Source organism: Magnolia sinica, chromosome 4, assembly GCF_029962835.1.
Source record: "Magnolia sinica isolate HGM2019 chromosome 4, MsV1, whole genome shotgun sequence".
In the NCBI taxonomy this organism is placed as follows: Eukaryota; Viridiplantae; Streptophyta; class Magnoliopsida; order Magnoliales; family Magnoliaceae; genus Magnolia; species Magnolia sinica.
Window position 1 is genome coordinate 70,630,380 of NC_080576.1, and position 17,304 is coordinate 70,647,683.

The 17,304-nt window shown below is 43.1% G+C and overlaps 1 protein-coding gene across 1 annotated transcript in view; it reads left to right on the forward strand.

Annotated features, from left to right (window-relative positions):
• The window catches only part of LOC131243201 (leucine aminopeptidase), a 30,659-nt gene extending 14,651 nt beyond the window's left edge, over positions 1–16,008 (forward strand). Inside the window, exon 4 of the mRNA XM_058242369.1 lies at positions 15,570–16,008. Coding sequence (XP_058098352.1) covers positions 15,570–15,866 — 297 coding nt within the window. The 3' untranslated portion in view covers positions 15,867–16,008. The remainder of the gene's footprint in view (positions 1–15,569) is intronic.
• The last annotated feature ends 1,296 nt before the right edge of the window (positions 16,009–17,304 follow it).

The window sequence follows — 17,304 nt, forward strand, 5'->3', positions numbered from 1 at the left end:
TTTATGATTTTAGGATACCCATAAGTATTTTAATTAATTTGAAGAATACAATCTGTACCGGGTGGAATATTGCTGGAATATAACTGTGCTGAATTTGGGCCATCCAATGGGTGGGTTCTGGTCCTCCAAAATTTCTGAAATTTGGACCTAAGGTCCCTTATCAAGTCTACAACAAGGTAGGACCCAGAAATTTGGCCCACCTTCTTAGAAAGTATTTTTAAAATTTTATTTTTACGTAACTATGCTCCTGGACTGCACAGCTGAAATTTCTGGCAGTCCAGTATGTTGGTCCACCCTTTTGGATGCCCAAATGGGGTCCATTGGTTCTAAACTTTTGCAGGTAGGTCCTACCATGGGTGGGACACTCCCCTGCAAAATTTTAGAATTTTTGGGACAGTAAAAATATTTTGTTTAACACCTGCAATTTATGGACAGCAAAGTATCCCTAAAAAAATTTGCTGCTAAAAGAAAAGTTGCTGATCCCATCTTGTACACCCAATGGGGTGGGCCCTGGATGTCCAAAAATTGGGAAAATTGAATTTAAACCTCCCCACATATATGTAGTACAAGGTAGGGTCCACCAAAGTGGCCCACCTGATCAGAAACTATTTTATAATCTTACATTTCCAAATTGCAACCTTGTTGGAATTACAGCAGAAATTTCAGCAAGTACCCATATTGGCCCACCCTTTTGGGGACCCAAATGAGGTCAATTGGGGCTGGAATTTGGCATGCTTATAGGTAGGGTATACATCTTCAAAAATCATATTTTACTTGGTATAAAATTTCCCACCAAAAGCCCCAAATCCCGGCCTCAAGTTGGCCCAAAATCTGTTCAGACAGATTTGGACAGCAACATGTTGCTGTCCAAACCACCCCAAAAGATAATTAAAAGGGAAATAAATTACCATTTCCTCAGGGTGGGGTCCACCTAGATGAGTCACACAATTCTCAGACCCAAGCTCCTTCCAAAATCATCCATAAAATCAAGCCCGAAGGCTGTCCAAAACATGCCAACAATATGGGGCAACAAGGTGGGCCTGGACGTCTAACCACTTGGGCCTAGTTGCATGGCACATCAAGTGGGCCACACATACATCAGATTTACTATAAAGACAGGAAAGAAAAGATGGAGAAGAAACACAATCCGGCCATGGGGTAGGGCCCTGCCACTAATGGGCCCTCTCAGGAATGAATCATACCCATACAACTACATTGATTGTACATGCAACATAAAATCACTACATGCATGATCTATAATTGCTATGGATGGTTGGGATGCCATCCCAACATGATCCTTAGGGTCTAGATGACCTTGAGATGGAGTGGATCATTAAATACATCAGGATGGGGTCCATGGAGAATGACTCTATCATGGATCATGACATGCATGTAGGATGGGCCAAAGGGCCACATCCATGGGATCAAATGGGATCCCTACCATGGATTGGTGGGTCCCATGTGATCCATCCATGAAGAAATAATGAGATTAAAGAAAAGAAAGGAATTCAGCAAAAGAATAGTCACTCACCTCAAAGATGATCACCAAACTTCCACAATAAGATTCTCCAACACCAAGGAAAATGGATCAATGGTAGAGATGGGGTTTCAAAGGTTAGATGGTGGGGGATTAAGGAAGAATGGGGCTGGAAAATGGAGGGAAGATGATGAGAAGGTTGCTGGAATTTTGCAAATGGAAGAGAGAATGAGAAGAAAGAGAGGATTTGTAGGGAAGTAATGATTATGTTGTAAGAAAGCAAATGATGGCCTATGGTGACAATAACAAAGTTGCTATACTTAGGCTAGGTTTGGGTGGTGAAAATTCCGTGCAATTGTGTAGTGTGTGGGTAGTGTGCATGGGAAGTGTCATGGAAGTGGTCCACATGATGAAATGCTCATAACTTTTGATCTATAAGTCGGATGAACGCACAAGACGCGTTGATGGAACCGCGGCGATGATACGGTCGCTATGGCACTAAATTTGGGTTGATCCGGGTCGAGTCTACGTGACCGGACTCAAGGATGACCGCAAACACTACCCGAAGGTCGCGGGTCGCTGGGATTTGACCGATAGGATCGCAGGATCAAAATGAACGAAATGCATACTCACACACACACATGCACACATACGAACTCGGGTCGGGTCTCACAACTCTCCCCACTAACAAAGAAATTTCGGTCTTGAAATTGATTTGGTGCCTGATACTGCGCCCATCTCGAAGGCCCTCTACCGGATGGCACCATTGGATTTGAGGGAACTGCTGGAGCAGTTGGATGAGCTCCGGGAGTTAGGTTTCATTCGTCCCAGTAGTTAGCCTTGGGGAGCCCCGGTATTGTTTGTGAAGAAGAAGGATGGTTCGTTGCGACTCTGTGTAGATTATCGTGAGCTCAACAGAGTCACCATCAAGAACCCGTACCCGCTTCCCCGTATTGATGACTTGTTCGATCAGTTGCAGGGTGCACAGTATTTTTTCAAGATAGACTTGTGTTCCGGTTACTATCAAATTCGGGTCCGAGAGTAGGACATTCTGAAGACGGCTTTCTGGACACGTTATGGTCACTTTGAGTTCCTGGTCATGTCGTTTGGATTGACCAACGCACCCGCCGTATTCATGCAGCTGATGAACGAGGTTTTTCGGCCATTCCTCAATCAGTTTGTGGTGGTGTTCATTGATGATATTCTTGTATATTCGAGGACCCGTGAGGCCCATTCTGAGCACCTGTAGATTGTGCATGAGACCCTCTGTGCCCACCACCTGTATGCGAAGCTGGAGAAGTGTGAGTTTAGGCAGGAGGAGATGAAGTTCCTCGGTCACGTAGTGACGAGGGAGGGTGTCGCTGTGGACCCCTCGAAGGTTGATGCAGTGTGTCAGTGGGGCCAGCCCATGAACGCGTCTGAGATTCGCAGCTTCCTTGGTCTAGCGGGATGTTATCGACGGTTTATCGAGGGTTTCTCCCATATTGCAGCACCGCTGACCCGGTTGACGCGGAAGGGTTTGGAGTGACGCCTGCGAGAAGGCATTTGCGGAGTTGAAGGACCGCCTTACATCCGCTCCTGTTCTCACTCTTCCTGATGGGAGTGAGGGTTTCGTTGTTTTCATTGATGCCTCCAGAGTTGGCTTGGGTGCTGTACTGATGTAGCACGGGAAGCCAGTGGCGTATGCCCTACGCTAGCTCAAGGTCCATGAGCTGAACTACCCCACTCATGATTTGGAGCTCGTAGCAGTCGTCTTTGCACTGAAGGTGTGGAGGCATTATCCATATGGGGTCAGGTTCGAGCTCTTCTTGGATCATAAGAGCTTGAAGTATCTATTTTCGCAATCCGAGTTGAACCTGCGACAGAGGCGATGGATGGAGTTACTGAAAGACTATGATTTTGACCTTCAGTACCACCCGGGCAAGGCGAACGTGGTGGCGGACGCGCTCAGCCGCCAACCACGAGGCCTGGTGACACAGATGATGGTGCGTGAGTGGCAGATGCTCGAGGATGTATCGGAGTTTGACTTTGAGTTCGGTCTGCAGTCTTCCATTGTTCAGCTTTCGAGCTTGTCGATTTAACCCTCTTTGGTGGCTAGGGTGATCGAGGCTCAGCAGACGGACGAGTCACTTCAGGAGTACTGAGTAGAGGCCGCATTCGTGGAGCAGTTAGACTGGCAGATTGGTTCCGATGGTGGATTACGCTTTAGAGGCCGGTTGTGTGTCCCGGACGTGCCAGAGTTGCATCGTGATCTGATGACCGAGGCACACTGATCGAGACTTACTATCCACCCGGGCTCTACGAAGATGTATCGTGATATGAGGAGGCAGTACTTCTGGCAGGGGATGAAGCACCAGATTGCGAGTTTTGTGGCCGAGTGTGACACATGCCAGCGTGTCAAGGCCGATCATCAAAGACCCCCTGGTCCCTTGCAGCCATTGAGCGTTCCAGAGTGGAAGTGGGAGCACGTATCGATGGACTTCATCGCAGGTTTGCCGAGGACTCAGCGCGGTCACGATACCATTTGGGTTATCGTTGACCGTTTGACGAAGTCGGCTCATTTCATTCTAGTGCGTGCTTCCTGGTCGATGAACCGGGTTGCAAAGGTGTTCATTGAGGAGATTGTGAGACTGCACGGCGTTCCAGTTTCGATCGTTTCAGACCGAGACTCCAGATTTACGTCTCAGTTTTGGAGGAGTTTTTCAGCAGATGCTGGGGGTCACTTTGCGTCTTAGTACCGCTTATCATCCGCAGATGGATGGGCAGACCGAAAGGGTCAAGCAGATCCTTGAGGATATGCTCAGGGCTTGTGTGATCGACTTTGCGGGTAGTTGGGATGAGCATATGCACCTTGCTGAGTTCGTGTACAACAATAGCTATTAGGCGACTATCGGCATGGCTCATTTTGAGGCATTTTATGGTAGACCGTGCAGATTTTCTAGTTGTTGAGCCGAGGTAGGAGAGCGTCATCTCTTAGGTCCCGAGCTTGTGCAGCAGACGTTAGAGGCTATTGATGTTATCAGGCAGAGGATGCGCACAGCTCAGAGCTGGCAGAAGAGTTTTGCTGATTGTTGGCGTCGATCCCTCGAGTTCGCAGTCGGGGACATGGTGTATCTCAAGGTCTCGCCTATGAAGGACGTGGTTCGCTTTGGTGTGAAGGGCAAGCTCGCCCCGAGATTCATTGGACCTTTTGAGATTACCGAGCGCGTAGGTGCTGTGGCCTATAGGCTGGCCTTACCTCCTGAGTTGTCCGCTATCCACGACGTGTTCCTTGTTTCTATGTTGTGGAGATGTGGGTCGGACACTATTTCTGTGATTGATTGGCAGCTACTTGATGTCCGTGAGGATGCTTCCCATATTGAGCAGCCGATTCGTATTCTTGATCGGAAGGAGCAGGTCCTCAGGACCAAGGTCATTCCCTTGGTGAAAGTGCAATGGGGTCATTCAGAGGCCGAGACGTCTTGGGAACGCGAGGCCGAGATTAGAGAACGTTATCCCCATTTGTTTGATGATTGATTGATATATAATTTTTTGTATTGCCTTCCTTATATGATGATTGCTATATGATGGTGGTGTTTTGTCTTTTATTGTCCTGGATTGGTCAATTTCGAGACTGAAATTTCTTTGTTGGTGGGGAGGGTTGTGAGACCCGACCCGAGTTCGCATGTGTGCATATGTGTGTGTGAGTATGCATTTCGTTCATTTTGGTCCTGCGGTCCTATCGATCAAATCCCGCCGACTCGCAACCTTCGGGTAGTGTTTGCAGTCATTTTTGAGTCCGGTCACATAGACCCAACTCGGATCAACCCAAATTTAATGCCATAGCGACCGCATCGTCACCGTGGTTCCATCGACGCGTCTTGTGCGTTCATCCGACTTATATATCAAAAGTTATGAGCATTTCATCATGTGGCCCACTTCTGTACAAAAAAATGTGGACCACTTCCATGACACAACTTCCCATGCACGCCACCCACACACTACACAATTGCATGGAATTTTCACCACCCATTCTAGACACCACCCAAACCTAGCCTAAGTATAGCAACTTTGTTATTGTCACCATAGGCCATCATTTGCTTTCTTACAACATAATCATTACTCCCCTACAAATCCTCTCTCTTTCTTCTCATTTTCTCTTCCATTTGCAAAATTCCAGCAACCTTCTCCTCATCTTCCCTCCATTTTCCAGCCCCCTTTTTCCTTAATCCTCCACCATCTAACCTTTGAAACCCCATCTCCACCATTGATCCATTTTCCTTGGTGTTGGAGGATCTTATTGTGGAAGTTTGGTGATCATCTTTGAGGTGGGTGACTATTCTTTTGCTGAATTCTTTTCTTTTCTTTAATCTCATTATTTCTTCATGGATGGATCACATGGGACCCACCAATCCATGGTGGGGATCCCATTTGATCCCATGGATGTGGCCCTTTGGCCCATCCTACATGCATGTCATGATCCATGATAGGGCCATTCTCCATAGACCCCATCATGATGTATTTAATGATCCACTCCATCTCAAGGTCATCTAGACCCTAAGGATCATGTTGGGATAGTATCCCAACCATCCATAACAATTATAGATCATGCATGTAGTGATTTTATGTTGCATGTACAATCAATGTAGTTGTATTGGTATGATTCATTCCTGAGAGGGCCCATTAGTGGCGGGGCCCTACCCCATGGCCGGATTGTGTTTCTTCTCCATCTTTTCTTTCCTGTCTTTATAGTAAATCTGATGTATGTGTGGCCTACTTGATGTGCCATGCAACTAGGCCGACGTGGTTAGACATCCAGGCCCATCTTGTTGCCCCATATTGTTGGCATGTTTTGGACAGCCTTTGGGCTTGATTTTATGGATGATCTTGGAAGGGGCTTGGGTCTGAGAGTTGTGTGACCCATCTAGGTGGACCCCACCCTTAGGAAATGGTGATTTATTTCCCTTTTAATTATCTTTTGGGGTGGTTTGGACAGCAACATGTTGCTGTCCAAATCTGTCTGGACAGATTTGGGGCCAACCTGAGGCCAGGATTTGGGGCTTTTGGTGGGAAATTTTATACCAAGTAAAATATGATTTTTGAAGATGTATATCCTACCTATAAGCATGCCAAATTCCAGCCCCAATTGACCTCATTTGGGTCTCCAAAAGGGTGGGCCAATATGGGTACTTGCTGAAATTTCTGCTGTAATTCCAGCAAGGTTGCAATTTGGAAATGTAAGATTATAAAATAGTTTCTGATCAGGTGGGCCACTTTGGTGGACCCTACCTTGTACTACATATATGTGGGGAGGTTTAAATTCAATTTTCCCAATTTTTGGACATCCAAGGCCCACCCCATTGGGTGTACAAGATGGGATCAACAACTTTTCTTTTAGCAGCAGATTTTTTTAGGGATACCTTATTGTCCATAAATTGCAGGTGTTAAACAAAATATTTTTACTGTCCCAAAAATTCTAAAATTTTGCAGGGGAGTGTCCCACCCATGGTAGGACCTACCTACAAAAGTTTAGAACCAATGGACCCCATTTGGGCATCCAAAAGGGCGGACCAACATACTGGACTGCCAGAAATTTCTGCTGTGCAGTCCAGGAGCAGTCCCATAAAAATAAAATTTTAAAAATACTTTCTAAGAATGTGGGCCATATTTCTGGGTCCTACCTTGTTGTAGACTTGATGAGGGACCTTAGGTCCAAATTTCAGAAATTTTGGAGGCCCAGAACCCACTCATTGGATGGCCCAAATTCGGCACAGTTATATTCCAGCAATATTCCACCCGGTACAGATTGTATTCTTCAAATTAATTAAAATACTTATGGGTATCCTAAAATCATAAAAATTTACAGGGAGGTGGTCCACCCATAGTGGGACCCACCTACCGAATTTCAGGGCCAATGGACCCTTGTGCACACCGTGGCAAGGGCCGGACCGGCCCACCACGTTGGGACGTCCAGGTTAGTCCGATTATCTGGACAGACTGTTTTGTTTAAATTAATTAAAATAATTAGAAATATCCAAAAATTCTGAAATTTTGTGGGAGTGTGACCCACCCATGGAAGTGTCACCCTACAAAATTTCAAGCTTAATGGACATTCGAGCTGACCGTAGTGTAGCCTGCAAATTTGGGCCATTTTTGGGCCAGAAACCCCTGGCCCATAGGGCTGCCTACACATGGGACATCCCTGCCTTAGGCTACTGCTGGGCTTGCATTCCAACGGCCTGGCCCATTTGATATATGTGTTGCATATCCTCTCTCATCTGGTGGGGCCCACAGTGATGTGTGTGGGCCATCAAGGATTAATTATACTAAGAAATACTTCTATTCTTGGACTCCAACCAACCCAGAAATTTGGGTAGGCTGGAATTTGGCATTGAGCCCAATAATTGTTGCCTATAGATGTTCTTTTGGGGCAATATGGCCCGCTAGATTTGAGGAGGATTTAAGTCAGTATCTTACCATCTTAATTTTATATATTTTTTTGGGCTTAATTAGTGCATGATTAAAGGCCCATCCCAAATGGGATTCTTCTTGGGCTAGTCTCTTAGTTAAGTATGGGCCTTATAGCCTTGGTTGGGCTGGAACTTTTGATAGGCCCATTGAACCCTTGGGTCTTATATTTACCATGTTATTGTGATGGGTCTTATGGGACAAATACTCAAGTAGTTGGGCCCTTGTTTGCCCACTATAATAAATCCATACTTGGGCCGAGATGTGAGGCCCAACTTACTTGTGTTAAAAATATAAGGATTTTCCATATGTTGGGATAATGGGCTGCCCATTAGGCCCACCATGAGTAAACCCATGACCCTTATGGTTGGGCCTTAACCTTACTTAAAGGCCCACCAGGTTACTTATGTTTTGGGCTTAGTGTATGGCCCACTAGGCCATGGATTGATTGTGCCTTGGACCTTTCTTCACATACGTAGCAGGCTACCTTTTGGGACTCAGTTGAGGTTGGATGTCCTCCTTGGTGGCCCTAAGGTAGGCCCATAGAGGCCCTTATAGGTGGTTGAAGGCCCACCTTGGGCCTGGCTAGGACCGTTCCTCCTTAGGATGTTGACTCTCTTAGTTTGTGGGCCATCCCAAAGTACTGGGCTCCCACTAGAGGATTTTTCTTCTCTTTAGATCACCTGTCTATGTTCCTAAACCTTAACCCTCCTTAGGATAGAGGAATACATTCTACAGGTAGCGCACTTACATCGTTGTGACCCATATGCATCATCTGTATGAATTGATTGCATTGTATGGTGGTCATTGAGGGATGAAGTTTCTCCCCTTGTGCACATTGAGTGCCAGAAACTTATGCATGATCTGTGTGTGCGACTTATGCATTAGCATCGCATTTCATGATGATACCGTCCTTGTTTCATCAGGACCTTGCCTCCACAGGGACATTTGTGGATGGCCGCATGCGTGGACATCGAAAATATTACTTAAGCATACCGGGTGCATAGGATGCCCATGGGTGAAATTCCCAAAACTTCCATGGTACCAAGGATCTGCTCCAATGCCGTGACCGGGTGGAATATATGAGCGCACGATGGCTTTATACCGTTAGGCCACGACTCCCACTGTCGTGTAGTCGGTTGGATAGGGGTGTGGCCTTACCTGCCTGGTGTGAGAAGGCATTGCTAGGCTGAGTCTGATCAGCTCGTAAATGGGTCCGCTACCGTCAGGCCTTGCTGGTGATTGGCTGTCCACAGGCAGGTAGTGAGGTCCCTTACGCTCGTTTGACTGTGCAGGGTTTGTAGAGCGACAGTCATTCAGTAGTGTAATGGACCCCGGTGATTTCCTTATGATTGGAAATATACTTGACATATGGTTTGGTTAGAGCACTGGCATTACTTGCATCGCATTAGCATTGGCTGTGCAAGCCTCTTCATGCATTGCCTTGGTATGGCTCCCAGTACTCATTGCATGGTATTCATGATAAGCCTTGGTAAGGATAGTGATATTCTCATTTAGCATGTTCTTTCCTCGTATCTCCTATTATTCTTCTGTGCACCATTGTCACATACTTTCACCACCCTTTAAGCTTCTATAAGCTTATGCACGATTGATCCGTGCAGTAGACTCTAGGTAGGCATCGTAGCAGTAGAGCGTGGAGTAGAGTTGAGCAGTGAGGACTCCAGTGTTGCTGATTTCTCTCTCTTTTCTTATTACCTTACGTATGTTCCTTTGAACCTGATGTAAACTTGTAAAAGTTCAAATTCATAATGGATTTTGCGATGTGTGCCTTTGTTATTCTCAGATGTACTTGTTGTGATCTTGGGTATGCTCATATTGGAAAATGATTATACTATTATGGAAATCTTCCTTGTAGGATCCCAGGATCGGAACCTGCCTCAAGAGCCGAGAATGGGGTATTACGGAGGCTGTTGCGGCCGGAACCGGCGATCGGGTTCCTTGTGAGTCTGGTTACCGAGTCTGGGGTGTGATAGAAATTGATGAATTTATTTGCTTGCAGTTTTATTTATTTATTTATTTTTAAGGTAACAACAATTATATTAACGAGCTGCACACAACCCGCCAAAGATCAAACAAATAAAAAATAAAACAAAAATGGAAAAATACAATCCCTCAACCATTTATAAAAGAAGCCCACTCTATAACAAAACCCCTCACCCTCAAAACCACATCCATGCTATTATTAGCATTTTGGAAACATCTTCCATTCCTTTCAGCCCATACGGCCCAAAAGATTGCTAGTAAGCTAAACCTCTACAAAGTGTTGATGCGCTTTGAAAGACCAACCCTATTCCTAGCCAGAAGGAGATCGCCAACAAAATATGGCATGGTCCACCAAACATTGAACTTCAAAAGGAAGTTTGATCAGATCTGATTTACGAACTTACAACGGATAATGAGATGATTCACTGACTCTGCCTCTTCATGCAAATAAGATAGATATTCAGGATAATCATAGCATGCTTTTGGAGATTGTCGATGGTCAGCCCCCTTCTCCTTTCCAATTAGCCACCTGAACATCGTAACCTTGGAGGGAGCTCCATATTTCCACACATGTCACCTCACCACTTTCCCCATCCTGATCTATAATCATAAAATGATCGGACTGAGGATCCTCCAGATTTATCCCCTTTCTCATCAGCTCATTGCGGTCATCAACTACTGGGAAATATAGTTGAAGACGAATTAGTAACCTTATGTACTCATCAGTCTCCTCATCTAATAGGGCTCAATGACATGGAGGTGATCAAATAACTGAATCACCACCAGAAGAACATCAACTAGATATTAATGTATTGATAGCCAGAGACAACCGGGTCATCCTTGGAAACAGATCCTTCAACCGGAGATCAACAATCCACGCATCTTCCAAAAAATGAATCATTTCACCATTTCCAAGAGGAAAACCAATCCCCTCATAGAACTTTCCTTTCACCGTCACCACCACTTTCCAAACAGTCGAGGTTCTATATAACGATGAGTCTAAAGTGCACCACCTGCCCTCATTACACCCATGTTTACTTGCAATAGATCTTTTCCAAAGAGCATCCTCCATTTTGAACCTCCTCCACCATTTCCCCAAAAGAGCCTGGTTCACAATCCCCAAATTGATGGGGACATCATGTGCACACGCGCACGCACGCCACCCCCCCTATGCACGTACGTACGAAGGAGGGCCCCACCGTCGATTTGGCTCGATAACGACATTCAGGGAGGGCCTCCTAGTTAGAAGTCAAAGTTTGATTCAAAAGAGTGGGCCCAATAGTAAAGAAAAATCCATCATGGGATCTTATGATCGTGGCCCACTAGTCGGATTAAGTTCATATTTTAGGTTTTGCTTATTTATATTATTTAGAACATCATGAATGCTTTAGATTTCTTTGATTGATTTTTTATTTTAGTTTACTTCATCGTCAAGTAATAGGTTGTGCACATGGCGCGAGTTGTGGGGTATAGGGTTTTCCTATAAATAGGCACCCCTTGTAGTTCTTTTTAATTCACTGAAGTTGAATAAAAATTCCTGCGTGTTTTTTCTACTCTCTGAGTTTCTGAGTTATGAAAAAATTCAAGTGGGTGCGAAGCCCTCCCTTTTCGAAGGGCTAAATTCAAGTGGGTGCGAAGCCCTCCCTTTTCAAAGGGCTAACTACCATGGTGCAAAGTCACGTTTATCCCAATCCGTCCCTCCATCTTATTTTATCCATTCCATGACCATCCTCGCCTCAAATCCGCTTGTTTTCCAGCTGTTCGTCTCTCTACAACCAGTTTTCATAATCTGGCCCTACAGGAGGGCCAAAACTTCGACGGACCACTACACCTCGACCGTACGTTGGATCGCCACAAAACTTGGAGGGTTTGGAGACCTCCCTTGGCCGACCAAGGCCTAAGAGTCTGTTTTGGAAAACGGGCCCCGCTCGCACGTGCGACCAGGCTCGTGTGCACGTGCGCCAGGCTCTGCCGCTGTCCGCACGTGTGGACGTTTGCTGATTCAGGTTTTCCTTCTTATTTTCTCTCTTTTATACCAGTTTTCATAAACCCTAACACCCTAGATTGCATTATACCTAATTTATTTGCCCCTTTTCTCACCCTAGGGTTCCTTGAATTGAAATTGGGGAATCTCTTGGATTAGGGATTGATTACTATGCATGTGTGGCTGATTTCTATTTCCCTTTGAGCATCGTTTGGTCCATAATTTTATTGATTCAGTCCTAGCCTGTGTAGGCTTGGACCCGTGTAGATTCCCCTTTACCTGAATGTTTGAGTTTTTTTGTGGGATGTGGAATTATTATGTGATTATTCTAAATTAATATGATCTAAGCCTGAAATCTTGTATACCATATTTAAATTTCATGTCCTGCATCACAAATCCTTTATGCCCGCACCACCCTTACCAAAAGGCCTGCATACTTTTGCCCACGATAAAAGATGGAACTTCCTCTTCTCTTCCCCTCCCTGCAGGAGGGACAGATGGCAGTGAGACTTCAATAAATCAGGGAGATTGCTGTTGAAATCACTTTGCAATTTGTCTTGGAACACTGGTAGGGGGTAGATTGGAGGACCCTGCAGCAAGGATTTGGTTGTACCAGGGTCTGCCAAGAATAGTGGCATTTGGGTGCCTTTTTGGTAATGACCAAGTCCTTTTTGTCCACTGCTTAAAAAGAACAATGATCATTGCCAATGCGTGCATCACGCATTTAGAAATGCAGAAACCATGTATCACTTGTTTATCTGGTGCTTTGATGATGCAATTGTGGAGTTTGGCATGACTCTTGGGTTTTTATTTGATTTGGAAGGAATGCGCTAGGACACAGAGGTCTTTAAAAGAGCAAAGAGCAGGGTGATTGAGTGGGTGTGTTAGGTCTTAGTGTTTTTGAGGGATGTTGTTCTGAGGAGTTTATTGCACCTTTGGGGTTTCAGGTCCATTGAGGAGAGGATTTTTCATCACGTGGTTGCTGTGTCGTTCCTTTGTTGCGCTTCCTTTTCTTCTTTCTATTTAATATAAATTGTTGTTACCATAGAAAGTACACAATGGTTTGGCCATGTGCAATGGAGGCCAAGAACTGCACTGGTTACGTAGGAGTAACTTGATTCAAGTTGAAGGCCCCAAAAGGACGTGGGTTGCGGTACTAAGAAAAAGACTTGATGACCTATGGTTTAACTGAGGGTATGGTCCTTGATAGAGTAGAATGGTGGAATAGGATTCATATAGGTGACCCAAATTAGTCGGGATTAGGCTTAGATGATGATGATGATGCATGTAATCCTTACCTTAGAAAACGGTTTCCTTCATTCATCAATTTTAGTTAGTGGTGGAATTAAAGGTGGAAAGTAGTATGCAAATAGCCTATATCTTACAGGCTGCATGCTTGATTCAAAGGACATTATATTTCATTAAAAAGGAAAAAGAAAACAGAAAAAAGAGAGTAGAAAACAAGAAAATTAAGAAAAAGAGAGATTTTTTTTGGGTGCTTCCAGTGATTCAATGTTTAGAAGAGTGGTTCTTCTAGTCTTTTTAGTGGTGCGATGCCCTACAAAATTGTTTGAAATGTTTTTGACCATCCTCTTTTTGCTTGTGCATTCGATTTTTTTGGGAGGATTTTCTGCAAGAATCCTGGTGCATTTTCTCATTCTTTTTTATTCCAAGCCATGGCTAGGAATATCCAATGCATATTGGCTTGGCTGTATTGTGACCGTTGGTTAGCATGTTTAACATAGGTAGTTTCTTGTTTATTCAAAACAGCAATTAGTTTCCATTTTATTTCAGAAACTTACTACCAAGGTTAAGTTGGGGCCTGTTTGGCATTGCAAAAATGAGTAGTTTTTAGCACTCGTAATTCTCTAAAATCACTATTAAGCATTGCATACATTTCATTAGATTAACATTTAGTTAATTATTAATAATCTGTTCAAGTACAAGTGCTGACTGCAAAAGCAATTTCCTGGATGAATTTATTTTTGGGTATGTTAATCACTTATTTTTTTGGCATTAGCTATAAAAATTCTACAGATGTGCTGGTAGAGACAGTGTGGTGTGGTGTGTGCCAGTGATCCAGGGTTCAATCCCTGGTATTACTACCTTTCAAAAAAAAAAAAAATAAATAAAAATTCCGTAGATTTTGTTATGAATTAATTCTAAGCTTCCAACAAGCAGCACAAATGGGCCCTTAGGTCATTGATTGAAAAGTAAGGTCCACTTGGTGATTATATTGAAGTTGGAGAGTGGTCTGCAAATTGCATATAGATACACACCATATGTGTGATTCAAATGCATGGTACTTCCACAAAAAATTATGTTTTTCCAATGCCTGGTTAAATTAGGATAAAAATGTGCAGCTAAGCATATTCCAACTAGCATTCATAGATTTTTATTTTTTATGGCCTCGTGGAGACTACAAAATTATGAGGTTTCTTCTTATTATTATTATTATTAATGGCTCATTTGTTTATGTGTGGCTAATCATGTTTGTAATTATTTTTGAAGACATTTTGGTCGAGTTGGACATTCCAACAGTCTTTTGAAAAACTGTTCGAAGTTGAGGTAGTGGCGGTCCTTGTAAGGCCCTATGGAGAGAATTCTTTTGAAGTAGACTTGTGAAGTTCTTCGGCATCTAGAAAGGAATAGTGGATCTTTAATGACAGTGAAGCACCAATGGAGGTGTTAATTGAAAGAATCAAAGGTTCGGAAATCTATATTTAGTGGATTTCTATTATGGAAGAATTCAGTGGAATACACATTATGCAGATGTGGAGGACTTGGAATGTGTTCAGATATATATATATATATATATATATATATTAGTTTTTTAATTGTCTGTAAAAAGTTTTGGAAGTCTGCTACCAGGATGGTAGAAGCTCAATGCCAATGCCTTGTGAATTGGAAACATGTGGTTTTTGGAAGTTGGAGCTTTTAGGGATGGCAATAGAAAGATCAGAAAACATTTTTGGTCCAACAGGGCAGGCATAACCAGACAAAGGAGGAAAAAGCTCTGAGAAAGGGGCTTAGGATTTTCACGACTCATTTCTCCAAGTGGCTAATTTGTTGGGGCTAAGAAAGTTAAATTGGGATACTGGAAGCTTGCATTCATAGTCAATGAAATCCCTGATCCATCTTCTCAAAATTTTTTTCCTCAATCAAACATATCGTAGATGCGTTTACGAGGGAAGGTGGTTGGAGAAAACTTTGAGCCGTCTTGGTCTCTATTTTCCATGATAGCATGGTTATAAAAGAATAAGACATCTAGGGATGCAGGTGACGATGGTCAGGCCAGCTTGCTGTGTATTGGGGCCATGCCTATCATAGATTAGGCTTGGTCCTGAATTCCTCAGCCCATCTGCTTGTGCCAGCCTAGAAGTTTGGGCCTATTACTTAGCCATACTCAGATATATCTGCTGGGCTGGGCTGGGCTGGGCATGGGCTTGACAAACTTTTAATCGTGGCTGGTTCAGGCCAAAAAACATGCTTGTTTTGTATTCAGATCAGGCTCAGCTGACCCTGAGCCTAGCCTAGGGATCTCAAGTGCCTTAATTGTAATGGCAACAATACCACTTTTCCCACATGAATTAGTTGCGGTAGCTTCTGAGGGCAGAAAACTGAGTGTTTGTTTATTTCTTTACTTTGGTGATGCAGGTTGTGGCTTTGAATGCACGTTACAGGCTATCAGAGAGCAAGGATTGGGAGGTGAAAGTGGCATTTCTCCAACTGGCTACATCATCCGGATGCAGAGAATTCTTTGGTGAAGTAGAGAAAACATTAAAGGAGGTTGGAAGGATGAAGTATCTTCGTCCATTGTATACAGCGCTGGTACAAGGCCCTGGGAAAGAAGAAGCAAAGATACTGGCCAAAAGAATTTTTGCGGAGGCCTGCGACGGTTATCATCCCATTGCTCAAGGTGTTGTAGAGTCCATCCTATCCAAGAACCTTTAGCCACACAAGTAAAATTTCATGTAGGTATCTAGACTTCTCTGCTGCAGTGCTTGTTTTGGTGACAATTGCATGCTTCCTACAGGGAAATTGCACACTCATCAGTATGTTGTTGATAATGCCAAGTTATCTCTCTCTCTCTCTCTCTCTCTCTCTCTCTCTCTCTCCCTCGTTCAACACACCCCCCCCCCTTCTCAACTAGTTCTGGTCTGTACTTAAATGAAGATAATTAAATAAAAATTAAAAAAAAAAAAAACTAATAAAAATGGCAACATAGTGGTCAGGGCATCTTTTAAGAGGTTTACACTGCATTTTTTACTCTCGCGATCTTCATTGCTACGTTCTTGAGTGGCTTATCACTGGATATGCATGAGAACTGTGTCAAATCCCAGTAACAGGGCTTTGTGGCATATGAAGGTCATATTCCCTTGGATGCAAGGTCCTAAGTTTCAACTATCAAAACCATTTATATGAATGCTGGGTTACAGATGGAGAGGATGCCCTCAAAAAATAAAAATAAATAAACTTGACCTTTTCAAACCTTTAATCATTTCACTTATTAAATTAGAGAGCTGGCTGGGGGCTTGGGCCTTTTAAACCCAAATAAGGGCCAGAGCTAGGGCCAACCCTGACCCATTGCCACCCTTAGGGTTTGTTTAAAGTCTATCAAAGTTGTGTTATAAACAAGAAGTATGGAAGAAAGAAAGAAAGAAAAAAAACAAAACACTTGCCTATGGTTTTTAATACCATCCACGTATATATAATCAGTGCTTTCGGTATATTGTAATATCATCGATGTATCCCACGGTATATTGGTTATTCCAGTTGGGTTATGCGGAACACAGCTTTAATATCTATTTCCATAGTATTGTGCAATATATTGCATTATATGGATATATCAACGAGATGTCACGATATTGTGTGATATATCCATATTCTCCCTTCATAAATTCTTAATGTACTATGTGATATATTGATGCTGAGTGCGATGAAAAAATCAACGTGGTGTTGTATGAAAAATTCTAACAAATTCATATTTTTTGGAAAAAAAAAAAACTTCAACTAGTCCACTTTAGCTTGTTAAAAGATCTTCAAAAATTTTCCAAAATCGTGATGAGATACTTCTTGGGCTGAATTTTAAAAATAGCTTATTTTTTGTTTTGATACTTATTATTATTATTATTATTATTTTTCATTTTTATATGTTGTAAATATTGTCAAATTGTAAACAATTCACGATTTTTAATGTATTGCATGAATAACTATGGATTTGGAGCTTTGATTTTGAAACCTGAGGGAGATAGCCGAGTTATGGAAAATTGGGGAAAAGTCAAATTTTCTATAAAAAAAAAGGAAAAAGAAAAAGAAAATCAAATTGATTGTAAATTTGTAATCCTAGTGCCTAAATATGAAATCAAACATGTATATAACATGATCTACA